Source organism: Sceloporus undulatus, chromosome 6, assembly GCF_019175285.1.
Source record: "Sceloporus undulatus isolate JIND9_A2432 ecotype Alabama chromosome 6, SceUnd_v1.1, whole genome shotgun sequence".
Taxonomy (NCBI): Eukaryota; Metazoa; Chordata; class Lepidosauria; order Squamata; family Phrynosomatidae; genus Sceloporus; species Sceloporus undulatus.
Window position 1 is genome coordinate 146,103,360 of NC_056527.1, and position 26,653 is coordinate 146,130,012.

The 26,653-nt window shown below is 49.2% G+C and overlaps 1 protein-coding gene across 4 annotated transcripts in view; it reads right to left on the reverse strand.

The window, feature by feature from the left end:
* Window positions 1-26,653, reverse strand: part of KMT2A (lysine methyltransferase 2A) — a 47,261-nt gene that overhangs the window by 14,184 nt on the left and 6,424 nt on the right. For all 4 annotated transcript variants that reach the window (XM_042477353.1, XM_042477352.1, XM_042477354.1 and 1 more), the window contains exons 2-24: window positions 19,180-19,249; window positions 14,759-17,487; window positions 13,647-13,824; window positions 13,199-13,433; window positions 12,361-12,425; window positions 11,825-12,220; window positions 11,282-11,355; window positions 10,563-10,691; window positions 9,071-9,184; window positions 8,446-8,592; window positions 8,149-8,244; window positions 7,494-7,614; window positions 7,092-7,205; window positions 6,393-6,577; window positions 5,654-5,827; window positions 4,909-5,019; window positions 4,602-4,675; window positions 4,134-4,327; window positions 3,691-3,797; window positions 1,507-1,644; window positions 482-640; window positions 240-357; window positions 64-142 (exon numbers count right to left, since the gene is read on the reverse strand). In XM_042477353.1, coding sequence (XP_042333287.1) covers window positions 64-142; window positions 240-357; window positions 482-640; window positions 1,507-1,644; window positions 3,691-3,797; window positions 4,134-4,327; window positions 4,602-4,675; window positions 4,909-5,019; window positions 5,654-5,827; window positions 6,393-6,577; window positions 7,092-7,205; window positions 7,494-7,614; window positions 8,149-8,244; window positions 8,446-8,592; window positions 9,071-9,184; window positions 10,563-10,691; window positions 11,282-11,355; window positions 11,825-12,220; window positions 12,361-12,425; window positions 13,199-13,433; window positions 13,647-13,824; window positions 14,759-17,487; window positions 19,180-19,249 — 5,807 coding nt within the window. The remainder of the gene's footprint in view (window positions 1-63; window positions 143-239; window positions 358-481; window positions 641-1,506; window positions 1,645-3,690; window positions 3,798-4,133; window positions 4,328-4,601; window positions 4,676-4,908; window positions 5,020-5,653; window positions 5,828-6,392; window positions 6,578-7,091; window positions 7,206-7,493; window positions 7,615-8,148; window positions 8,245-8,445; window positions 8,593-9,070; window positions 9,185-10,562; window positions 10,692-11,281; window positions 11,356-11,824; window positions 12,221-12,360; window positions 12,426-13,198; window positions 13,434-13,646; window positions 13,825-14,758; window positions 17,488-19,179; window positions 19,250-26,653) is intronic.

Here is a 26,653-nt window from a genome sequence, read left to right on the forward strand (position 1 = left end):
AAACCCCTTTCAGAAAGGGTGCCACAGGCTCTGCCACCCGCTCAGGAGTCAGCCTGTACGTACTGGTAACCAATGGGGAAGAGCTTGTCCTCACAGTCAGAAAGATCATTCAGAATCCCAAGGCAGTCAATTGTCATTGACCCTGTATGGAAAACAGTTCAAGAGACGGTCTGTAAGGGTCAGTGGAAGGGGCCCAGTCGTAGCAGCCCCCCTTCCAAGGCTAGTGGTCAAGGCCTTACCAATCATCATGTGGATATTTGCTGGTTCCAGACCATTGAGAAACCTTCTCCTTAAGCTAATTCCTTCAAAATCCACAAAGACTCTTCTCAGTACCTCAAAGCCATTCTCTGGTACCACCTGCAGCAAGCAGACAAGAGGTCTGGACAGTTCAACTGAAGATCAGACAAAAGATACCCAAGCTGAGCCCTGCAAGTTGGCAGAGGTAGATGGAGGTGAGAAAAGACAGGAAGCGGGCACTCACCTCCCCTTTGATCAGGTCCAGGTGACGCTGGCAGTACACTTTCTTGTCCTCCAGGAAAACACAGTTCTTGGTCCGGGAGCACATGAAGTGATAGTTGCTTGTGCAGGAGGTCAAGCAGCATCCCACAGTGGCTCCAGGCCTCTGACAAAGCTCGCATCTCTGAAAAACAGATTTCCATGTTATGGCCAAGGGTCAAATAAATGCACTTGAGGGCAGCATGGTCAAAGGGAGCAGGTGGTATGGCCATTGGGTCACAAGGAGGGTACTCCAAAACACTCCTCCAAGGGAACTCCTGCTGTTGCTGCACTAGTCTGCCGACAGCAATGGCAGCCCAAGGAATTTGTCACCTGACTGAGTGCACCCTTACCCTGATTCATTATGTTCACCACACAAACTTGGGTCTTCTGGGCTTCATGTTTTAACCCCCCTCGGAAGAAAGACTTTAGGTTTGCTAATCTGCCACAGATTAGCACAGATAATCTGCCACAGTATGCAAAAGGGCTGCGATTAAGATTAGGAAGGCCATGGCAAGGTAGACTCAGATACATGGAGTGGGCTAAGCTCCTGATGATTTCAGGGCAGCAGCTTCCACAACTGGCTGCCTCTTAGTTTCAAAAGAAGACTTTCTATGCTTCTGCTCTGGCCTTGGAGAGTTCACAAAAGGGACCCATCCTATTCTTTAAAAAGCATGGATCACCTTTCAAAAAGGTTTCTAGTGTTGTTGCAAAAGAGGATCTTGCTAACAGTAAAGCAAAATAAGGGTAATCGTACAGGAAGGGTTCAGGGATCTCTTCCCATTTTGCACACAGACATCTTCAAACTCGGGTGCGTTATCTCACGGAGATTGAAGAAACAGAAGGCACCGCCCCCCAACCCCCATCAAATATGTAAGGAGATGGTAATAGCTCTCCAAAATCCTTCTGTATTGTGGTAACAAATGGGAGACAGACATATTGTTGTTGCTGTTGTTTTTGAACTGCACGTCCTGCATATTCATTATTCCCATTATCTCTCCTCCTGCTCACCAGCTGCTTCCCTCGGATCACAGCCATGTGCACGTTCTTCAGCGAGCCATCATCATCTTCAAACACTTCTGCTGACCACAGGGCACAGTTCACGTGGGTCCACTCATTCTGGCCAATGTAGAGGAGGCGACCTGCATCCTGCAGTGAGAGGAAGATTCCCCCAAAGGCACTGAGAACACGGCTGAGGGCAAAGCACTTGAGGGGGCAACGGATGTCATCTTCCACAGGCAGCTATGGCAAAGGAGGGCCAACAAGCACAATCTTCTAATCTCTATAGCCCCTTCTCTGTTACCCTCCCTCCTCTATATCTTTAATCTCTCTTTCTCTTCGGGTTCCTTCCCCTCGGTTTTCAAACATGCCTTAGTTTCCCCTATTCTGAAAAAACCTTCTCTCGACCCTTCTTCCTTGGCTAGCTTTCATCCAATCTCTCTTCTTCTTTTTCTTTCTAAGGTGTTGGAATGAGTTGTCTATTCACACTGTCTTGAGTTTCTTGAAACCAACTCTGTTCTGGATCCCTTCCAGTCTGGTTTTCGCACACGGCACTCCACAGAGACAGCCCTCACTAAGATCTTGAATGATCTTTTGCGGGCCAAGGCAAATGGCCTCTACTCTATCCTTGTCCTTCTCGATCTGTCTGCGGCCTTCGACACCGTGGACCACTGTCTCCTAATAGACGTACTCTCTGACCTTGGTTTCTCGGGCCTTGTCCTCGACTGGTTCACATCTTACCTGTCAGATAGATCTTTTACAGTGGTCTCGGGTGGTCAGACCTCGTCCTCTGTCCCCTTATCTGTTGGAGTTCCTCAGGGCTCTGTTTTGGGTCCCCTTTTATTCTCTTTATACACACTCTCCCTTGGCAAACTTATTAGTTCTTTTGGTTTCTCCTACCATTTATACGCTGATGATACCCAACTGTACCTTTCCACCCCTAATCTTTCACCAGAGCTAGAACAGCAAATATCATTCTGTTTAACAGCTGTCTCCCACTGGATGCACCGTCGGCGTCTGAAGCTCAGTATGTCCAAGACTGAGCTTCTTGTTTTCCCACCTAAGCCCACCCTTCACTACTCCTTTTCTATTTCTGTCAATAACATCTCCATCCAGCCGGTCCAGGAAGCCCGGAGTCTTGGTTTCATTTTCGACTCTTGTTTGTCATTTATCCCCCAGATCCAGACTACAGCCAAGGTCTGTAGATTTTTGATTTATAATATTGCCAAAATGCGTCCATATCTCTCAGCTTCTACCGCAAAAACACTGGTCCATGCCCTAGTGGTCTCACGACTAGACTACTGTAACCTCCTCCTGGCAGGGCTTCCTCTCTCTCACCTCCACCCATTAATTTCTGTTCAGCATTCAGCTACACGCATTATTTCACTCGCTCGCCGTTGTGATCATGTCTCCCCTCTGTTGTCTTCCCTTCACTGGCTCCCTCTTCCTTTGCGCATCAGGTACAAACTTTTGTTACTCACCTTTAAAGCCCTGCATGGGATGGCCCCTTTATTTAACTGATCTTCTCTCTCCCTACATCTCTACTCGCACTCTCCGTTCTGGTACCCAAAGTCTCCTCTCTCAACCCAGGATTTTCTCTGCCCCGTCCCGGATCCGTCCCTTCTCTCTTGCTGCCCCTCATTCCTGGACCCTTCTTCCTCTGCATGCACGGCTCATCACTTCCCTAACCAGTTTTAAGGCTGAGCTGAAAACCATATTGTTTAGGGAAGCATTCTCAGGGAATTTGTGATTGTCATCTGGCTGTCTGATAATGTTTGATGTGATTTGCTTTTATATCTGATGTTTTTTAATTTGTTTTCTCTTTCCTATATTGTAATTTTATCTATTACTCTATCTAATTGTTATTACTTTTAGAGTGTACGCCTCAGGCAGGCTTTTATATATTCCTTAATTTTATTGACTTTGTACAGCGCTGTGTATAATTACAGCACTTTAGAAATAAAGTTTAATAATAATAGTAATAATAATAATAACAAAGAGCCACAGGGGAAACTGCCAGCGCTCAGTGGAAAGCAAGACAAATGACAGAGGCGAGTCTGGATCAGTTGGACAGAGAGCCAACAAGGACTTGAAGGTGAGGCCTTGTAACTTCTTGGGCCCTTCCAGGAGAACCAGCAGCTGAAAGGCACCTGCTACATCATGCAACACACACTGTGCTGCCAAGGCGCAACTTACGTTTCCCCCATCATCACCATACTTCAAGCAAAGCACACACTGCCGGTTATCTTCCACATCTGGAGGGGGGACAAGTTCTGGGTTGTCCTCCTGGGTTCTGTCGGAATCTACAGAATAAATAACAAGAAGAGGATCATTCACTTTCAAATCCTGACTAGAGATGCTTGGGGGAGGAGATCTTGGAACTGACTTCTGGAGAAAAAGGTTGGTCTGCAGAGCTGTTTGCTTAAAAAAATAAAACACAGTCCAACCAATGATGCAGCCCCAGGGAAAAGAGAAGAGGGTTTCACCCAGAGCCCCTGGCCAGGGGATGGATCAAACTTCAGGCCTCCAGCCAGGCCCCAATTCTAGCTGGACAAGACCAACCCCTGCCTCCGACTCCCTCCCTCAGTGACAGCCCTATTATGCAGGGCTGCCCCAGGCAACGAGACTCAGGCTCTCACTGGAGATGGGCGGTGTAGGAGGATACAGCCGGGTTGGGGAGTCGGGCTCTCCGGGCCCTTTGGATCTGGGAGCAGGAATGATTTTCTTTCTCAGAGGCGGTTGCTGAGCACAGCTGTTTTCTTCGCGTTCTTGCCACTGCGCGTAGTTATGGTCAAGTGATGGGGGCAAGACGGCATTCGGAAGCATCCCACTGCTGAAAAGCACCAAGAGGCAGAGCCGTGTGTCAGACAGCCCCTGGGCAGGGCTGCCCATCCAGCTCCAACTCACAGCCCTGAGTCTGGGATCTCCCTGGAAGGTAGAATGCCATACCTTCTTGCCAGAGGAGCAAAACAGCACAGTCCCAGAGGGCCCTCATCCCCCTTTATGTATCAGGGCCCAGCCATGGCACAGCTGTGGGAAGTGAAATACCGTCCTTTGAAAGCGAGATAGCAGTGGCAACAATAGATCAAGCAATGGAAGTTACTTACTTGGGTGTAACTTTATTAGGTTCCCAAAATCTTGATTTTTTCACGCTGAACCATGGAAAAACACGCTCCATTTGCTAAAGGGGAGAAAGACTGCACTTTACAAGATACACCATTAACACTTCAAGGAGGCTGCTCAGGATCTCTATGAATTTACAGCCAGGAAGATTTATTGGGGACAGAGGTTTGCCAAGTCATGGCCTTAAATTGCTTCACAGGCAACCGATTTAAAAAGAAACAAGAATGCTTACATTGGCATCTGCATGCAGAAGGCAGTCCCTCTTTCAAGGAAGAGCTAAACCTGGCTCACCCGAATAAAGAAGGACTTCACCATGCTGTTGGCCTTTTTCAGTTCTGGCTGCCCTCCGTCAGCATTGATGGCTGCCTGAATGATCTTGACGACATCGTCGCTGAACTCCAGCTGGATGGAAGAAACAGGCTGTTCACTCTCTGCCATCTCAGGGCACGGCCCTCTTCAGACTCCCAGTCGGAAGGCCAAGCAGCCAAAGGCCGCCCTCTCTCTAACTGGTCAGTGGCCCAGCAGGCCCCCTTTATATGCTCAGCACGCCACTACCAACAGGTAGCAGTACTGCTACAAAGACTGTGCACATGCAAGGGCACAGGAGAAAGCCTGGTAAGGCCTCATCTGGAGTACCGCATTCTCTTCTGGGTGCCTTTTAAAAAGGATGGAAACAATTTGGAGCAGTTTCAGAGAAGGGCAACCAGGATGATAAGAGGGATGGAGAACAAAACCTATGAGGAAAGGTTGAAAGAGCTGGGCAAGTTCAGCCTGGTGAAGAGAAGACTAAGGGGTGACATGATCGCCTTCTTTAAATACCTCAAGGGTCATGATAGAGAAGAGGAAGCAGACCAGAGGAGTGGACCAGGCCTAGTGACTGTAAGTTACAGGAAGGTAGATTTTGACTGGACATTTGGAGGAACATCTTGACAGTGAGAGAGGTTCAGCAGTGGAACCAGTTGCCTAGAAAGGTGGCGGTTTCCTACGTTGGGCATCTTCAGAAAGAGGCTGGACAGCAGCCTCTCTGGAGACATACCACAGAAGTGTAGCTTCCTTGGTCCATTTTTCTTTTCACGCTCTCTAGGTCCAGTGGCTGCTCCTCCTCCTGCTTGCTGACCTCCGTTAGCACGGGCGGATCTGGGCCTTCTGGAGAGCTGCGGGATGGGACGCTCTCCTCCGTCTCAGGATTTAAGTCGGGGGGTTTGGCTGCCTGGAGACAGGATACAAAGAGGGCAGAACAAGTTCTGAATCTATCACGCAATGCCACTCTGTGAAATGTATGGAACAGGAGAGGGAAGTGGGGTCTCCTTCTCTGGGCATCCTCAGAAAGAAGCTGGACGGCAATGATGATGATGATGATAATGATATTTATTTATATCCCACCTTCCTTTTGGAATAGGGACTCAAGGCAGCTCCCTGCTGCTAGGCCTGCTTCAGATTTGAGTTTGGGTTGAATCGGGGGGAGGGGGTGCCCTTAATGGCCCCTGAGGCCCCTTCCAACTCTAGTATGCTAGGAATACCAGCATCTTCCACTGGAGACAGAAAGCTGGGTTTCTGTTCCTCTTTAGCTATTAGCCTCTGACATGCACCTTCACAACTGCCACCAACCAGGAATGGTAACACAGTTCTAGTTCTGCTTTGCATGTCCTAGGAACCCTAAAAGGAATATCATACCTGGAGCTCCCCCATCCCCACTGGGCCCAGATCCCAGCAGTTGGAGGTCAGAGATGTTTATGCAGCCCCAGGAAGAGGGTTAGGAGGGGAGTCAGGCCTACCTGTCGGTAGCGCATCAAGTGGCTGGTAGTCCTGGAATTGAACAGGGCAGCTAAAACCTGCTTCAGAGAGAGCTGCAGCTCTTTCTCCAGTGCCAGGCGCCATTCTGCAGGATGCTGTTCTGTGCAGTTTATGCAGGTGTAAGCCACACTCTCTGGCAGGTTGGAAAGGATCTCATACATCTCATCTGAAAGGAGACAGGACAACTGTTACGTTGTGGATGCCAAGGCAGAGAGGGCTGAATGTCTCAGTTGAGGGCTGGACAGGCAGTAGGCAACCCTCAGGGACAGACAAACAGTGTTTACGTTGATAAAACTAGAGGGGACTGGAGTGGACTAAGACACAACTCTCTGCCTTGGATACAGATCCATGAATGATTCCTCCCCCTCCCACAAAAAACAAAAAAACCCCAAAAACCCTTCCCCAGAAGGCAGGAAAAGGGCCTCTGGGCTCCCTGAAGCCCCTCAGTCCAGATTAAACTCCCACAGCACATGCTGTTCGCCTCCTGGGTTTTGCCAGCATTCTGATGCCCCCCATCCAGAGGTAGTGTGTCTACCAGCTGGTTTTGCCCCAGGCAGACAATGGAAGAACTTGCCCCCACTCTTCATAAGCCAGGCTGGCTTTGCCAGAGTGCTCAGGCATTAGTTTCCTGTTTGCACATGCCACTGCTCAGGTGGGAAGGGGCTGTAACAGGGCCTCACCAGAGAGGTTTTCACACTTGGAATGGACCCAGCGGTCGCATTTCCCACACTGCATCATCTTGCTCTCATAGTCATCATCATCATAGCATTTGTCGCAGAGGGGGCAGAAATTCCCTGCAAGGGAGACAAAGGGCTGAGACTGGGCTCCTGCAGGCAGATCCCCCCACTCCTCAGCAACTGGCTGAAGAGGACTCAGGGCTAGCTGTCATTAGAGACACGTGGCTACCAGGTGGTTTTGCCACAAGCAGACAACAGATTGTTACCTGGCGGTTGCCCTGAATATATAATGTGAAGGACAGGGAGGCAGACAAGCACATGGGCTTGCCTCACCCACTTTGTTTGCAACCTTCCCCTCCTCCGCCTGTGGATTTGTCACCAGCTGTGCTCCCAGCCTCTCCTCACCTTTAGCAAAGAGTTTGGCACAATCGTGGCACAGGGAGAAGTCATGAGACCACTGGGCATCCCACCCTTTGCCTGGAGTTGTTGACCCACAGCTCTTGCAGCGGACACATTTAGTGCAGATCTGGGAAGAGAGACAAGAGCTTGTGTATTCACAACAAATAACAGACTGGATGGCCACCTGTCGGTTATGCTTTGATTGAGAGTTCCTGCATGGCTGGGGGTTGGACTGGATGGTCCTTGTGGTCTCTTCCAACTCTATTATTCTAGGATTCACGCCATTTCTTTGCTCACTGCTCAAAAGTATTGAAAGCTGAAACCAGCAATATGGTAAAAGCACAAAGTGCCACAGCAGCAGCACAGCAAAAATAGAAAGGATCCAGGCAAGAAAGCGTTCCCAAGGCAATGCATGTACATTACCAATGCAGCCTGTGTTGCTAAAGAGGCTGCCCCTGTTGGTGAACCATGGAAGGGAACCCAAGCCCCCTCCTTTGCCATGGCCCATGGGGTGGGGACACACAGTTGGCACACAGGGCAGATGTCGGTGTTTGTCTGGGTTCTGGGTAAGGTCTACCACTGTGGAAATTGTGCTAACCAAGTCTCATGATAAGGGAGGAAGAAGGGAAGTCTGCCTTAGCCACGCTTGGGGGTCACTCACCCAAACTTTCTTCTTCTTGGTGGGCTTTGTTGGGTAGTTTGGTCCCAGGCACTCCGGGTGATAGCTGTTTCGGCACTTGTTACACTCCAGCAATTGCTGCAGAAACACAAGAGGCAGCAGCAACCTGTTTGGCCAATCCCCAAAGCCTCTCACACTACTTTTAAGCTCTGACACCCTTCTGGAGCACATCATGCTGCCAAGGTGCATTTGGGAAATGCCCTCACCGCCACCCTCGGGATGCTACAGAGCCCAGTGAGCTCCTCATTCACAGCAGTCCCCCAAAGGCTGCCCAGCTACCTTGGTGGCCTCATGCTGCCTCCCACACACATGACAGAACTTGCAGCGACGGCAGCACCAGTTCTCCAACTGGTCCTCGAAGGGGCGCTCACTATCCTCTAGACAGAACTTGTGGAAAGGTTCACAGCACACCTGGCAATAAACAAACTGCAAGGGAAGAATGCAAGTTAGTGGGTCAGCTGTGCACCAAGGCCACCCACTTTTCACACAGCTGGCTTCCAGTGGCTGTGTCTCCAAAGAGCATGCTGTGGGGTCACTTCCATGCTCATGATCTGGTCCACAGTCCCACATGCCCTTAGTGTGTGTTTCCAGGAAGACCATACACACTATCATCCACCCCAGGCTGTAACACTGAGGGGGGAGATAAAGCTCAGCCATCCACACCAAACTGCACTGAAATGGATGGGGACCTGCCCCATGGCAACCACTGGTCAGCCTTGTGAAAAGCTAGTCAGAACTGGCTCAGCTAGACTTTTCCTTCAGAGGAAGGTCAGGCAGCCTCTCAGATGGCAGCTGACTCTGCCCAAATAACTGGGAGTCTTTATGAAGGACTCAAACCTGTCATCATGCACACAAAGCACCCTCTCTGGAACTTTCCGGGTGGATGGTCAAATGAACACCTTACCTCCACATGTCCACTGCTGGCACACAAGAAGCAGACCACCCGGGGTGTGATAGGGACAGAAGTCAGGATACTCAGCCCACCCATTTCCCAAACACTCTCAGCCTCACAGTCCTCCTGAAAAGTAGAAAGGCAAGAGAAGGAGGGAGCAAGCCTTATGCCACACCCAACAACTGCAAAAGGAAGAGGCATTACTAGAAAGGTCCTGCAGATGCATCTGAGGCCTAGACTGTTGGCCAGCCCACCAGCACAGCCCTGTCACCTACCAAGGCGAATGCCTTCCCAGCACAGTCACTATAGTCAAATGGCTGGAATGCCTCACTGGCAGCCCACCTGGGTTTTTACTCAGGTAGCCATTCAGCTGTAATGCCTGTGCTGGTATTTACTGACACAGGCATTTGATGGTTAAGTGGTCATGGAGAGTCTTTTCATAGTGCATATGTGCTGCTTTTTATTTTTAAACTGATTTTACCCATTTTAAAATTAATGACATTTTAGCATATCTTGTTTTATCATGCTCTGTTTTTTTTTTTTTAATCATCTTAGCTTTATCATGTTTTAGGTTCGGCATAAGACTCCTTGGGTCTCACGCTAGAAAGAAAGAGGAATATAAATAAAATTAAATACATAAATAAATAATAAAGCACAGGAGATAATTCATGCACTGAAACTTCTGCATGTACAATTTGTCTGCTGGACAAGAGTGGGAGGAATAATATGCTCAAAGCAGACCTCCCCTCCTGATGGGCAGAAGCATTTCCTCCAAGGACTAACAACAGAAGGGTTTGGGTTTTTTAAAAAGGCAAGAAGAGTCATGACAAATGTACGTAAAACTGTGCATGGTGTGGAGAAAGTGGACAATGCAGCCCCCCCTCCTGTAACCCCAACAGCCAACAGGACCACATCCCCAGAAACAAAATGTTGGGAGATTTCACCTGGTAAACAGTTAAAGGAGTAGATTTCACTATTCTAAGATAAAGTGACAGCTGACAGTTTGAACAGCTGGACAGCTATTAGACAAATGCACCAAAGATAAAGCTATTGGTGGTTAACCCTTGCAATGGTGCCTCCTGCCTCTGAATACCTGTTGCTTGGGAACATGAACAGCAACATGGACTCTTGCACTCCTTTCCTACCTTCACCTTCCCAGGGGCATCTGGCTTCCCTTCAAAGAGAAGGCCGGGCAAGGCAGGGCCTCTGGTCACAGCCAGCATGGCTCTTCTTTTCTTACCAGCTCCAGGCTGTCCTTGGGCATCAAAACCCTCGGGGGGGTTACCACCTTCGTTTACAGAACCTGCTGGTACCCTCAAGCACAATCCCCAGCCTTGGCTGTCCACTGTGTGCCACACCAAGAACCAAGGGGCTTCATCCATTACTGAAAACAAAGCAGTGCTCAGCAGAACAGCAATTTGGAGAAGGGCAAAGGTTTCTACTGGCCCACAAGCCACATTCTTGACATACCAAGGAGAGGCTGCAGCTGGAGCCACTCAATTACCTTGAAGTCCACTCGAATCCTGTGGACCCCATCTGTCAGGGGCTTTTGCCTGGAGATGCTCCCGTTCGATAGAGTGCTCAGCACATTGAAGGCGCTGCTCTCTGGCTTGGTGACTGGAGAGGGCTTCTCCTGGAGAACCAGGGCACAAAGAAGGTCTGGCTATGTAAAGAATCACTTCTGATATTTTTTATCTTGGTATTATGCCTGTTCATATTCAACTGAATAGTAATTTTATGTACTGCTGTCACAATATTACAATATAAAATCAATACAAAATACATATTTTTTTTAAAAAAAATGATTAATTTTCATACCACAAGCTCTCTGTTGAGGCACCAGAAGAATGAATGACAAGAAAACTCATTACTTGGCTTCTCTGATGCTCCAAAATGCGAAGAGTGACAGGAGTTTCATAGCCATTAACAATTATTTTTAAAAAGCAGACACCTTGATCTTTATTAAGTGCTGATAGGTCAGTGGCTTGCCTTGCTTGGGCTATAGGCTGCTCCATGCAGCGGCCACATCACAAAGAAGAACAGGAGGGCACCAACCTGCCCCTGGGAGAGCCATGCAGTTCACTCCCAAGGAGCCCCTTGTAGAGGGGCAGAGAGGGACAGAGGCAATTTTCAGCTTGGGCTACTTTTATGGCACTCTACTATGAATCCAGCCATGAAAAACTCCTTCCGTTCATTTGAGACCAAAGCTGAAAAGCAATTCACCTTTTCTTTTGGCTTCTGTTTCACCAGTAAACTTGGTCGAGAAGCCATTTTCTTCGGCTTGCTTTGCTCTACAGCTAGGAAAAGGAAAAACACACTTGGTTATAATGAAGAATTGCTTGCTTTGCTCTGCAGCTAGGAAAAGGAAAAACACACTTGATTATAATGAAGAATTGCCTCTAGAAGTCAAAAGGAACTCAGGGATTCAAGAAAATAGCAATGTGTAAAACACTGTTGTTGAAAGGAAGAGAAATAAAGAGAGCAAGAGAACGAGAGCAAGCAAGCAACCCAGTCTTTAATTATAAAAGAATGATCTGATGCCAGCTCATGCCTGCTGCCGATCAGAGTGTGTGGGTGCGATGCCAGTCACCTTCACCCATCAGACGATTCCTCTAGCAGGCCCCCAGGCTCCTCTCCCATTCAGAGCAAGAGGGTCACTGCAGAGAGGTCTAGTTCTCTTCCCTCCCTCTTTCCCTCTCAGTGAGGCCAGGACTGCTCTCTCTAGAAGACAGTGTGGGGCTGCCCATGCACCACAGGGATACATACCCACATCTGGTAATGGGGCTGCTTTTTTCTTGGGCTCTGCAGGGATGGTTTTGGAGGTTTCCTTTTTCGGTGGGCCTGAGCTCAGGGGTGGGATGGGGGGCACTGGCGTGGGGGGCACCGCCTGCTTGCCAGACTTCCGGGTGATGAGAGGGAGGGTGTGCTTGGAGTCTGGAAAGGGCACAGGTGGAGGGGGCGGGGGCGGCCCCTCTTTGCTCTGCTCCTCGCTGGGCTTCCAGGCTGGTTCTGTGGCCCTCTTTGGGACGTGGTTCTCTTTCGCCAGCTGGGGCTGAGGAGCTGGTGCTGCTGCTGCTTTCTGCCCAGGCTCTGACTGGCCCTTCCCCACGTGGCTCTCTTTCTTCTCGCTGGACTTGGATTTTTTCTCTTTCTTTTTGACAGCTGCAGAACAAAAAGGCAGCGCAGATGCAATGACAAACCAAGTCTGCCAAACAGCTAATGGCAGAGAGGTGGTGGTGGCAGGGCAGTCTGGAGCAGTCGCCAGTCTGCCCCCGCCTCAAATAATAATAATTCCAACAAACCTTTGGCTTGCTTCTGGAGATAGGCTTTGGAGGGCATCCACTGCAGATTCTGACACTTCCTCATCCTAGGAAGGACGGGAAGAGGTAAGAGGGAGCTTCAAAGGAGGAGATACTGGGGGCATCTCCCAACCCAGAGCATCTCAGGGGGCTCTGGGCCCCAGCATGACACAACAGGCCTCTAGGAAAGGTACAGCTTTGGGCATGAAAGAGGGGAACCATTCCAACCACATCAGGGTTCCTTTGACAATCAGGTGGGTCGGACAAACCCAGGTTTTGCTTGGCATGGGCAGCCTTTCTAGCATGCTGAAAGGAACTGACCCACTAAGCCACTTCTGGGAGTCTGAATGTTCCCTTCAAGAGAAGGAGGCTGTGATGGCTCCCCTGCACCTGAGCTTTGCAGCTTGGCTTTGACAGCTGGCAATACTGCTCTGGTGAAGCAGCTCAGGGAAAGCATTGCGGGGGACGCATGCTGCCTTACCAGAGAGCCCCTTCCTAGCTATACTTGAGTAGTCCTGTTTAGCAAATTAAAACCCGAAGCCAGAAAGGTTGAAGCCAAACTTAGCATGGCAGCACCTCCCTTCTTCCCTTTCTTTGACTGATGGAGAAGCCATTTGAGCCTGACTTTACATCTCTCCCTCCCCACATCCTTTTCTTTACATCCCTTTTCCCATGCTGGTATTTGCTGGCTTTTGCTAGAACCTGAGCTGGGAAATGGAGCATAGCAAAGTCAGCCATCTTGCAATCCCCACTTCTTTGGTGGCAGTCAGATGGTTTCTCCTGCCTTTACAGGAAGGCAGAGTATATACTTGGGGGGGGGGGGGGGTCCCGCCAGACTTACTTGCAGCATTGCTTCTTTATGTTACGCCCACCAAACTTTGGTTTATCCAGACAGTTTGTGCAGATGCCACAATCCTCAGGGACTTGGCAGCCCGGACACTGCCCGCAGCGCCTTGATCGCCGGCCCTTCTTCACCGGAGGTTCCTGGGGGGCCTTGTTCCTGGTGACAGGCTTAATGGGTTTGATAGGTGGCGCGAGGGGCTCAGCATCTTCAGAACCAGCAATGGAGGACTTGTCTGTCAAAAGAAATACCCGGTTAATTCAGCAGTCAACCAAGAGGACTTGGGGAGTAGTCAACAGAATGATCCTGTCCTGCTTTCCTGAAACAGGTGGGCTGGAGGGTCTGCCAGGGCTTCCCACAAGCCCAGTTCTTCTGGCTTTTGACCCCATGGAGGGCCACTGACACCTCCTACTGTGAGAGGAAAAGCCATGCATGTAGAGATGCTTACCATCATTCCCCATGGAAGACAAAATCTTCTCCCGTTCCTCCCATGGCAAGGCACTCAGAGTGGGCATGTCATCGGGAAAGACAGCTCGCTTGCGGCCTAGTGCGACGGCTGCCCTTCTGCAGACATGCTTTATGCGTGGCCCTTGCACAGAGGTTTCAGAGGAATCGCTTTCTTGACCCTGGGTCCCACAGGGGAGAGAACACAGAAAATGGTGAGCAAGGGCTGCTTGGAGCATCTAGTGCAGCTGACTATCCCACAAAGTGTGAGTCAGATCCAGCACGGAAAGCATAAGGCGCTCCTTCTCAACGTTCTGCGAAGTTTCATTTCCCAGAGAGACCCCTTTGCTAGGGCACCAAGAACACTAGCAGCTCCCCACCACCATGAAAAGGGCCTTTTAATACAAGCAACAGAACGATCTAGATATTACTGATGACTTCCAACTGGACTAGACCCACTGAATTAACAGTCTGATGGTGTGACAACACACTGCAGTAAATCCCCCTGATTCAGTGGGCCTACTCTAGTTGGGAGTCCCAATAAAATCCAGGTCAACAAGTGAGTGCTCCCTCTGCCTGCATTCTCTCAGCTACTTATATAAGTGTATGAACCTGTGGGCTATGCCCCTTGTGAACAACAGAGTCAATCAACCTCCCCCAGTTTTCTCCCAGCTACTGTCTTGGTGGGGGTGACAGTGGGCAGCCCAAGCCAGAAGTGTGGGGGGGAAAGACTGCAGCAACAGCTAAGGGTTGGAGCCACCAGAGAAGCCTGCAGGATGGGGAAGCAAGAGGGGCCTCAGCATGGGACGGGGGCCTCCCAATGTCACTGGACCCTAGTTCTCTTCAATTCCCAACCATCTTAGGGACCAGTTGTTCCCGAGCATCTGTTGGGCCTGGGGCTACTTGCCCTGGGAGCTCAATGGAGATTATAATCCTGGCTCAGTGGAAACCTAACTCCAAACATCCTACTCTGGCTTGCTTACAAAAAACCCAGGAAGTGCTGTGCCCACAGTCCTCCTCACCCCAAAATCATGCCAGGAAAGGCACAGTCTCTGGCAGCCCCAGCTACCTCCCTTCCCCTGCCAGCTCTGTTTTGAAAATCTCTGTGGCAAATACCTGTCCTTTGGGCTGATCCACCTGCTTAAGGGATTTGCTCTTCTCGATCTTGTACAGCTGGGCTTTGGCTTTCTTTAGGAGACTGGCTACCCTCTTGTCAGTCACTGGGATTTTGTCTGCATGAGCCAACACCGAGCTGATGGAGGCATGTTTCATGAGGCCGACAGATGTTGCAGGGAGACGCGGGGACTCTTCCTTTTCCACCGAAGGAGCTGCCAAGCCAAGTTCCAGGCTGGATTTCTCCAGTGCCCCACGGCCCTTCTTGGGTACTTTGCTCTTGAAAAGGGTGGCTGCTGAGTCCACCAGAACCACAGTGGGCACATCCTCTACCAAATCGGCTGCTGTCGGTGACACCTTTTTCCGTCCCACAGGCTTCTTGGTCGAAGAGGAGACTGCCACTTCTTCATGGGCGATGGAATTTCCTTTGGCCATGCAAGCCAGAGGGAACAAAGCAGAGCTGCCTTGGACTTCTGATCCCTTCTTCTTTTTCTCTTTCCGGGACTCCTGTTTGTTTTCTTTCTCTCTCTCTCTGTCTCTGCTCCTCTCCTTCTCAAGACCTTTCTCGCTCTCTTTATCTTTGGATGAGTCACTGATAGTTTTGTCTTTGTTCTTTCCCCTCTCTGTCTGGGGACTTGGGGTGAACCAGGGAAAGAGGGGAGCAGGGCTGCCAGAGGAGAAAGGCTCGGATGGAATGCCCTCCTGCCTCCGTGACCGCTGATTCTTCTCAGCTGACTCCCCAGGCTGGGAGAGGGAATGGGAAGGAAATGTGAACGTGGAGTTTAAGGCACTGGTGGTGAGGGAACCCACGGAAATGCTCGCCAAAGAGGAAGAGACTGAGGACGGAGGCGGGTGAGTGGACAACTCAGAGGTGCTGAGCCGCCCACTTCTTGTCCTCATGGAGTGTGACGGAGACCTGGGTTCCGTCCGAATGGGGCTGAACACCCTCCGCTTCCGCTTCCTCGAAGAGCCCATGGCGCCTCCAGCTGCGCTTCGCCCAACAGAGGAAGGCAAGGTCACGGACTCAAAGATGCGTGAGTGGGCCTCACTCGGGGTGAACCGGGGGGCGCGCAGCAGGGGACTCCTTTTGTGCAGTTCAAATCTCGTTCCCGAGTGAAGGGGGGAGAACAAACGGGTCGACGCTGTGGCTCCAGAGCCAGAAAAGCCGGAGGCAAAGCCAACGTCCTCTGGGGTCAAAGGCGGAGGCCGGAAGTTATCGAATACAGGCTTGCGGATGAGACCTTCTTTGGCATACTTTGCTGAGGAAAAGTACTGGGGCTCGGACCGAGAGTGCTTCAGGGAGGTCCAGCGGAATGTGGGCTCTCGAAGAATGGACTTTCGCTTCTCCTGCATAGGGTTGCTGGAGGCAGCAGCAGGGGGCAAGAAGGCTGGTGCCAAGGGAATGGTGGGTGGCATCAGCCAGGGGGCATGGTCTGAGATGCCAGCTGCAGGCTGAAGGGGCGGGGGCGGGGTGAGGAGGGGCGGGGGAGGTGAGGACGAAGAGGAGGTAGCTGGCAGTGGCAGATGCTGGGTCTGGGACATGCTCTGGAGGCCGGTCAGCTTCTTGGCTGGCTTGGGCACAAAGTTCCCTTCTGCCAGGGAGAGCACTCTCCTCTTCCTCCGCCTCCGCCTCCGCCTCCTCTTCCTCCTCTCTCCACTCTCATTCTCAGGGGACAGGGAGACGGGCAATGGAGGCTGGGCCGCCGGGGTGTTGCCACACTCTTCCGACAGGGCCTGCACCTCTTCAGAGGCCTGGGAATCAGAGGATGTGTCGACACTGGGGCTGCTGGAGCGTGAGGAGTCTGAAGACATCTGGGAAGAGTGCTGTGAGGCACCGCTGGACTTCTCGCTGGACTCACAAGAGGTGGCGCTGAAGCGGCTGTTGGGGTTGGACTCCAAACGTGCTATTTTGATGGGCGGGTCATAGTCCTCATCTTCGATGAAGCGCTTGGGGGTTTTGATGATCCGTGAGGAGATGGCGCTCACCACCGGCATGATGAACTGACGGATGTTCTTCAGCTGAGTCCTTCCCTTCCGCCCCTGCAGCTTGGCTGCCTCTTTCTCAATCTTCTTCTGCGCCCCTTTCTTGGCCCGCTGCAAAAGCTGTTTGGCAATGGTGGTGTCGGTCCTCTTGGAGGAGGGAATAATTCTCACAGGCCGCCGGGGGCTCTGCCTGACTGCTGGGGCCTTGGCATCTTTGGGGAGGGGAGACATCCCCTCTTTCTCTTTTCGCACCCGCTGCGCTTTCTCCAGCTGAGAACTCACTACAAGAGCTGGCGCAGCTTTCAAGGCTCTGTCAGAAGTCGGTGGCCTTCCTCTCCTGCGCACAATCTGGACCCCCTTCCTCCCGATTTGCAGTTTGCTGGGTTTGAACTGGGACTTCAATGGGGAGAGTTTGCCTGCTCGAAGTTTCTTAATTTTTGCAGCGTGCTGAAACGCTGTGGAGGGTGCCCGCTTGATTTTCTTCAGGTTCTCTTTCTCCTCCTTGTCTCCCTTTTGAGCCTCTGGAAGCCCCTCTTTGCGGGTGAACTTGAACTTCATGTTGCTGAGGGCAGGAGGCCTCCCTCGCCGCTTTTCACTGCCTTTCAACTCTTTCTTCTTCACTTTTTCCATCAACATGGGTTCTGATTTGCTTGAAGGTGAATATTCAGGTATGGACTCTGGCAGCGCAATGGAATTTCGGTCTAAGTTGCTTCGGGGTCTCCCACGAGGTTTGCGCGCACCAGCCTTAGCTATGGTTGCAGAAGAAAAAGAAGAAGAGGGATAAAGTGCTCCTTAATTTTTTGTCTATTTATTGAAAGCATTGTTTGCAGCTAGAAAGGCTCCCCAAGAAAGAGGCTTATACCTGAGTAAAATGAAGATGGCCCCTTAGCGAACATTAAAGCAAGAAGCTTACAGTGTAAAAATACATGACACGAAAGGAAAGAGGGAATGGGGAGGGAGAAGGCAAGCAAGGAGGTGCAGAGATCTGTTTCCTCAAGGCACACCACTCTTGTAAAGACCAGCTGAGTATTATGTGTTTCTGTATTGTGTATGGGCTGCCCCTCGCCTGACGCAGGTGAATGTGGAAAAAGGCTCCTGGGCTCATGGCAAACTGCCTACAGGAAAGAAGCAAAGCATACTCTGCTACTTCACAGCTTCTCTGTAGGAGTAAGACTTCCACCAAATTCACTAGGAAGGAACAAAATTATCCCAAGATTTTAAAAATCACAAAGGAATTTCTCAAAGTCCAGAAATAAAAGGAAAAATTAAGAACCACATTTCCTCCAAAAGTAGTTTTTTTTTACTGAACAAGATGAAAAAGCCTCATTTTCTTTAAGAATCATTTCATTGATTTTTAAAAAATATTTCTCTCCCACCTTATATCAAAAGGTCTTGGGGAAGAGCACAATTAAAATCAGTATAAACAGGTTAAGATCATTTAATTTTTTAAAATCTATTTTAATTAAATGATCTTAAACTGTTTATGCCTATTTTACTTGTGCTCTTCCGTGAGATCTTTTGATATAAGTTGGGAGATAAATATTTTAAAAAATCAGGTCCGTTATAATAAAAATTAAGAAAAACTACATTCATTTTGTACTTACTATCTGAAGAAACTGTACTTTTAATATACCAAACATGATAATTGTGTGCCAAATAGATCTATTATGTATCTGATATTCCTAAAATAACAACATGACTTTTAATCTGTAAAGGGTGCTAACACTGGAATTTTTTCCTATTTTTCCGAAAATGTCAATTTTCCCCCTGGAAACTGCATTTATTTTTAGAACCAGAGACCAATGTGCCAAACGGAGAGTTCATTTTGCATTACACCATTTTAGCACTGCTCAGGTCTGGAGAAATGGGGTGAGCTGTAGGGCATGGCCTCCACAACACCCATTCAAGTACCCCAAGACTGCACCAAGCTTCTCCAAAGACCAAGATCATTCAGCCATTTACGCATCCCTGGAAGCTGGAGTGGTTAAGTCTGAGCAAGGAAAAGACCTCCCTGTCCTGACAGAGGCCCACCCATCTTTTTCTGTGGGTCTAACATGCCCTACTGGGCTGTGAGGCAGCTCCAAGGCTTTGGAGAAGGGGCAACTGGGCCTAACTGCCCTCTGACGGTGCACTCCTCATTTGGTGACAGCAGGTGCAGTATCATGAGGCTACTGAGGAACCTGAGCCTTATACTGGTTTTACAATTTGCATTCCATTCTCCCTTCCCCAAAAGGATTGCCAAAGGACTCTTTAGTTGTAGAGCTTATGTCCCATTCTACCAGAAGGAATATATGACATTAAGCAGACAATTAAAAGAAAAGGCAGAACATCTATACTTCACCCCATGGAGCCCTAAATGGTGTGCCCTTTAAGCCAGCCAGATGCTAATCCCATCAGAACTAACTCTTTTGTGAAGGTGGCAAGATGGAAACACAACATACCTGTGGGAGACTTGGCGGGACTCTGTCCTTTGGCCTCATCATCTGATCCAAAGCCTAGGAACTGCTCATCCTGCAAAAAGATAGTAAAATGGTCAATGGATGAAGGAAAAATAAGGCATGTCAGCTGCACCAGATACCTGCTCCCAAATAAGCAGAAGTTGAAGGAAACTCGCCATGAGATTAACCTCCACCTGCTGCTTATTGGACCAAGGCGCCCTCTACTGCAAGATGACCCTCACAACCCCCACAAAGTACAACTGAACAACATCCATACATTGCAAACAAAACTAGAGAACACCACATGAAGGAGGCTTTCCAAGACTCAAAGGGAAAAGCCACTTGACTACCACTTGCCTAGAGCAAATCAATGCAGAGGGAGCTCAACAGAGCTGCCTTGAAAAAGCCAGAAATAGAGATTTCTTCTCACAACGCATCACTCACTTACAATGTGCGCTGCCATAAAGGGTTTGGTGGATTTATGAAGGGAACAGGCTGGTCCATGCCACAATGCCTAGAGAGACCCTCTGAGAACCAATCGCTGGGAACCAACTGAAGCTAGAGGGTAGTGCCTTCAGGCTGCACTTATGGGCCTGGGGCCTGTACCTGGCAGTGCGAATGGAAGCCAAGGGGGTGTAGTCCCACTTCAATGGGAAGCTCAAAGGCCCTCACTCATCAGCTGCCATGCTACTGGGATGTGGGTACCAGTGTGGACCCCATGCCCCTCCATTTGCCTAGGTTGTCACTCAGAAGCTCTGAGGCCTACAACAGCATTGCTGACTACAAACATAGAGCAAAAGACAGGCGGCTTCCAACTGGCCAGATGTGAAGAGCCATGGCTTGCCGTTGGGTAAGTGGCATGTACCATAAGGCCTCCAGATGTGAAGAGCCATGGCTTGCCATTGGGTAGGTGGTATGTACCATAAGGCCTATCAGTGGGGAGCAGGCTACCAAAGTTCAGTGTGAGAGGATGAGATATACCTCCCCATGGAAGTCTGGTGCTTTCATGTTTGGCCACAGGCACAAATGGCAACCACTCTCTCAGCTGGCAAAAAAGAAAGGGGCATGTTTGGGAATGGTTGGGGGGGGGAGGGCTCCCTGGCCCCTCTGCCTGCACTGCCAGGTACATCTTGTTGACCCACAACACAAAAATCTAGCAGGAGCCACCCATCCCCAGGCCAGCCCTTTACTGCAGGATTTAGGCTGGATGGAGAAGGGCCCAGCAAGGGTAACCCTTCCCTCCCACAAGTGCTGGGCAAGAAGAAGAGGGAATGGGCAGGAGCAGAATGAGGCTACCACATGGCATCTGCAGGGGAAGACCTCAGTCATGTCACCCCACAACCGAGGTGGGAGGGGGCTCCATGGGAAGAAGACTCTAACAATGGCCTTGCGGGGAACTGATATGTGCAACTGCTAGCTCTTTGTAGCCAAGGAGGGCTTATAGTTGACACAAAGGAGAGCCAAGATGGGCAGGCCTCATTTTGTGTGGGCACACCTGGAAAACTATGTTGAGGGAGCCAGAATACCTCTACTCAGGTCCTGGCGGTCCACCCGGACATCCCCAGCCTTTCCCCAGGGAATCCTGATCAGCCCACCTGGCCACAAAGGGCAGGTGGAAGACTTCCCAGAACACACAAACATGCACACAGGCGCATGTGTGATCTAAGAAGGGACATCATTTCTGGGGAAAGCTATCATGCTGGGGGCTAGTTATGCACAGGAGACTTGAAAAAAGAGTCAGAGATAGCAGAGCACCTTGGAAGGCGAACCTCCTCCTCCGACATTCATAACCATCAGGGAGGGCCTGGTGAGGGAGCAATGAGATGGCTTGTTTTTCAGCATTACGTCAAGAAGTAGCCCACTCTCCTTCCAGCCTTGGCTTGAGGAGGGAGCGAGGGCAGGAGGTATGCAAAGACCCACAGAGAAAGACTGACTGTGTGTCTGTGGGCTCCTCCAAAGGAGGTCACTCCATGGAGGATGAGCTCAGCTGTGGTCTCTGTGCCCAGCTGAAACAAGCAGGGCTGAAGGAATGCTGTGGAAGCCCATTGCTCCTAGGCTCTGGCTTTGCACACAGCACTGCAGTGGCCAGCAGCAGCAGCAACAACAGCGGTGAGGGTGGTAGCGGCAGCCTCCTCCTCCTGCTGTCCCTCTTCCCTGCCGGTCACTCCCCTTCCACACGTGGGGCTCCCTGCTAGAAGTAAACTGTGTTCTGGCCTCCAAGGAAGAGTCCAAGCTGTTTCTGCAAACAGGGAAGATACCCAGCTGTGTCAGATGGGTGCTCTGTAAAGCTCAGCAACATCCTCTGTAGCCACAGCAGACAAGCACACAGGCTGGCCAGGAAAGTTTCACTGGCCCTAGGGCCAGTTTCCCTTTCTAGAAAGCCAAGAATACCAAAGCAAGGGATTTTCAAAGAAAGTGCAGTGAGGACTAACCACATGAGCAAAACCAATCTGGGCACCAGCCAACAACATGCAAGACAATACAGTAGTGTGTCCTGGTCAAAGGCCACAAATCTCCACTGCTTCCACAGCCCCTCGGCTTGACCTCTGGAGAACCAGCTTAGCAACAAAGAGAGAAGGCCAGAGAGCTATCTAGATTCCCGTAAGTGGAGAGTCCCAAGAACCAGCTGAGTCACTCAGGACCTTTCAGTGACTCCACGGCTTCCCATTTCAGCAATTCACTTCATGTCTCTCAAGCCCACCTTGTTTCTCGTCCAAGTCCTGTCCATCACAATCAGGTGCTCATGTTCACCACTTCAGAAGCACATCCTAGGACAGCATTACAGCTCACAGTCTCTCCATGCCCCTGAATGCAAAAGCATCTCCCCAGGTCTCCCTGCTCTGTTAGCAAACATCGTGGAGCAGGGCCCCAGACCATGTGTTGTTTCTTACCCCCAAATTGGATGGTGCAAGGCTGAAACACAGGTGCCAGAAAACAATACTGTAATCTAAAAGGGCTTTGGTGAAAACAAGGAAGCATCTCATCCCACAACAATGGCAGAACAGCCATTTTGGAGGACCACCCAAGGTAAAAAGGTCCGTGGAAAGGTAAACTCTGCCACCCACAAAGGTTGAGTGTAGAAGATATTTCTTTTTTTTTTGTTGTTTTTTTGTTTTTGTTTTGCTGCCTTTCAGTCCCTGCTGAGCCCCTTCACACACATCCATGTTGTGTGGGCTGCTATTTCCCCACAGTGACCTGCCACATCTTAGGAGTTTTGCACATTGTACAAATATCACAAGCCAGTGGCCCACCTTCTGCTTCCTCAATCCATGCCCAAGAGCATTCCTGGTTGCATGGAGGCAGCACTGATTCACCACAGGCCTGTAGAGCCCCAAACACAGGACGGTGCCATTCAAGGACCCTCACCTGAGAAGTGCCAAATTCTGGAGCCCTTCCCCCAGGGACAACAGGTCTGACCCCAGGATTCTGGACATGGAAAGAACTTATTATTTCCTCAGCAGCAATCCAAGAGTGACGTTGCCACTGGTGGGAGGCATGGTAGCTGCCATAGTGGGTCAAGACCAAAGTTCCACCAAACAGGCCCAACAGGAGGATCAGGGAATCTTTGGGTCATCAACCAGGTCGGAACCATTTGGGCACAACGCTTGCTTGGAAACGGAAGAGCAGCCGTTCCTCTCTTCTCCTTTCCCTGAACTGCAAAGACAACCTCCATCCTCCCACTTGCCAACCTCCAGCAGCAAGCCAGTGAATGGTGAGCCAGAGACTGACACAACTTCTTGTAACAGAGACAGAAGCAGAAATGTGTTGCCATCGCAGCTGCCCATAAAACCTTCAAAGAGGATCAACTGGAGAAAGGCTAAGGTCACAGTCCATGCAACTACCCAGCAGCAAAGGAGGTCCTTGGGATCCCAAGAGGCTTCTGTTTGGGAGGATGGGCCCTTAAGGGACTAAGGATCTGATATTTTGGATCTGATCCTAACCAACAGGGATGACTTAGTTAATGGAGTGCAAGGGTGGGATCCTTAGGTGGAAGTGACCATGTTCTCCTGGAGTTTGTTATACAATGGAAAGGAGAAGCCAGGCATAGTCAGACATGCATTCTAGACTTTAGGAGAGTGGATTTTAGTAAACTTAGAGAAATACTGGGGGTCATCCGATGGTCAGGAATACTAAAAGATAAGGGAGTTCAAGAAGGATGAGACTTTCTCAAAAGGGAGATACTGAAGGCACAATTTCAAAGGGGTTGTTCTCACTGGCTTATGCATCGGGTTACAACTCGAATCCAAGGTGTAGCGTTCCTACTGAAACCCGAATTAACTCTAGAACAGTTCTAGAATAACCCGATATCGTTTCTACTACGATTCAAATCTGATTCGGTTTATTATATTTAATTCGGGTTAGAGGCTTATAAACTGGAGTAAAAAAATAGAAGGGTCAACCCTAGTATTTTTCCTTGATTTGGGATAGGATTCAGAGTATTTAAATAGGAACGTTTCAGCCTTTGAATCGGGTCAACTGGATGGGAGGAGCAGAGTGCGATGGGCTGGCCTGGGGGTGTCACCCTCTTTGATCTCTTTCTGCATCGCCAGCACCATTTTCTTCCATTCACAAAGTCCATTCGCATAGACTTTCCCCCGGTGGATTGCAACCTCCCCTATGTGTGAGGAGAGCCATTGAACACCATTTGTAACAGAGGAGAGGCTGGATGCACAGCAATCTGGGGGGAAATAGAGCCTTTCCTTCTCTCTTTCCCAAACGGAATCTGGGGAGAAATAGGAAACCCTGGATGTGTGTGTGTGTGTGTGTTCCACTTCAACCCACTGCCTTCTCCTCCTTGATCCCATTTTCCAACCCTGGGCTTTGGATGCAGAGTCTCTAGCCACTTAAACCCACTGCCTTCTCCTCCTTGATCCCATTTTCCAACCCTGGGCTTTGGATCCAGAGTCTCTAGCCACTTAAACCCACTGCTTTCTCCTCCTTGATCCGATTTTCCAAACACACACACATGCACACTATAGATAGATAGATAGATAGATACACACACACGTTTATATATGAATACTCACACACACACACATATGCGTATATAAACACATACACACACAAACATATAGGTATATACACATACATATTTGTGTGTGTGTGTGTTTGCACGCATGTATATATACGCATATGAATGTATATTTGTGTGTGTGTGTATATATGTATATATATTTCTAAGGTAAATTATAAAGTAACAACTTTTTTAATTTATGAAAAAAAACTCATCTGTAGTTCAAAACCCACTGTAGAAATAATACAGTTTGAGACCTCTTAACCTTCCCTGGCTCAGTACTAAGGAATTATGGGAACTGTTGTGTTTGTGAGACATTTATCCTCCTCTGCCAGAGTGTGCTGGTGCCATAATATACTACCATTCCCAGGATTCCCTAGCACTGAGTTATGGCAGTTAATATGGGGAGACACAGAAGAGGACAACGCAACAGAAGAGCCTCGGATGCAGACGATTTTCATTGGCTGCTGCCCCTCCAAAAAAATCACTCCCCAAATCTCCAAGCCAGAAGGATGTCTGCTTGCTGGAGGACCTTCCCCCAGCCTTTCTGGGGTCTGTCTTCCAAGGCAGCCAAGCAGAAGTGTTTTGGGAGGCAGTTTTCTCTCTCCCTCAACCGTCCTTCCCCATGAATAACAAAAGTAAGAGAGACCGGAAATTACAGGACTCAGAGCTTAGGCTCATAGGCACTTTAAGCGCCTCCTCATTGGCTCTTTTATAAAAAAACCCGCGAAATTTAAAAAAAAACCGGTCAGGTAGTGGGAACGCAGGTACAGGATACATCGGTGTATGTTACTCTGAATTATTGTGACGCCATGATGACGTCGCTTTGATTGACAGCCGAAAAAGGTGAATGCGAACGAAATAACACTAAAACCGGTTTACATATACACCAATTCATTATTGAATAGGAACGAAAGCGGATCATTTAAAGCGAATCAGTTGGTAAATGAGAATGAAGAAAAAAAAGTGATTTGGAATGCGGGATAACACCCGTGTTATTTTGAATCGATTTTCTTGAAACCGGTGTATTTTAAATCATTGTAAATCGTAAGTGAGAACAACCCCAGTCAGTTCCAGTGAGAAAGAAAAATGGGAGGTGTCTCAAGAAACCAGGATGGACAACTAAGGAACTTTCAACTGAGCTAGGTTTGAAACAGAACATGTATAAGAAATAGAAAAAGGGGGAAATCACCAAAGAGGAATTCAAAGAAATAGCAGGCACATGTAGGGGTAAAGTCAGAAAAGCTAAAGCGCAAAATGAACTCAGGCTTGCTAGAGAGGTTAAGAACAATAAAAAGGGCTATTCTGGATATGTCCACAGCAAAAGGAAGAAGAAGGAAACGGTAGGGCCACTGCGTGGAGAAGATGGCAAAATGCTAACAGAAGACAGAGAAAAGGCAAAATTACTCAAGACCTTCTTTGCCTCAGTCTTCTCAGAAAAGGCAAAGGCTGCTCAACCTGAGGATAATGGAGCAGAGGACAGAACAGGGGAAGTTCAGCACAGAATAAGTAAAGAGATAGTAGAGGAATACCTTGTTAATCTAAATGAATTTAAGTCGCCAGGACCAGATGAACTACATCCAAGGGTATTAAAAGAACTGGCAAATGTAATATTGGAGCCATTGGCAATAATCTTTGAGAACTCCTGGGGAATAGGAGAAATCCCAGCAGACTGGAGAAGGGCAAACTTTGTCCCCATCTTCAAAAAGGGGAAAAGAGGATCCCAACAACTATCATCCACGTTAGTCTGACATCTATACCAGGAAAGATTTGGAGCAGATCATTAAAAAGAGAGTCTGTGAACATCTAGAAGGCAATGCCAATAATCACAAAAAGTCAGGGTTTCAGAGAAAGAAGTCATGCCAGACAAATCTAATCTCTTTCTTTGATAAAATTACCAGCTTGTTAGATGAAGGGAATGCTGTGGATATAGTATACCTTGATTTCAGTAAGGCCTTTGACAAAGTTCCCCATGACATTCTTGCAAGCAAGCTTGTAAAATGTGGGCTAGACAAGGCAACTGTTACATGGATTTGTAATTTGTTGACTGGCTGAACCCAAAGGATGGTCAGCAATGGCTCCTTTTCATCCTGGAGAGAAGTGACCAGTGGGGTGTCCAGTGGGGCTCTGTCCTGGGCCCAGGGCTATTCAACATCTTTATTAATGACTTGGAGGACAGAATTGGGGGCATATTTATCAAATTTGCAGATGACACCAAATTAGGAGGAGTAGCTAATACTCCAGAGGACAGGATCAAAATTCAAGATGACCCGAACAGACTAGAAAGCTGGGCCAAAGTTAACAAAATGAAATTCAACACGGAGAAATGTAAAGTACTCCACTTAGGGCAGAAAAATGAAATGCACAGATATAGGATGGGGGACACCTGGCTGAATGAAACTACGTGTGAAAGGGATCTGGGAGTCCAAGTAGACCACAAGTTGAACATGAGTCAACAGTGCG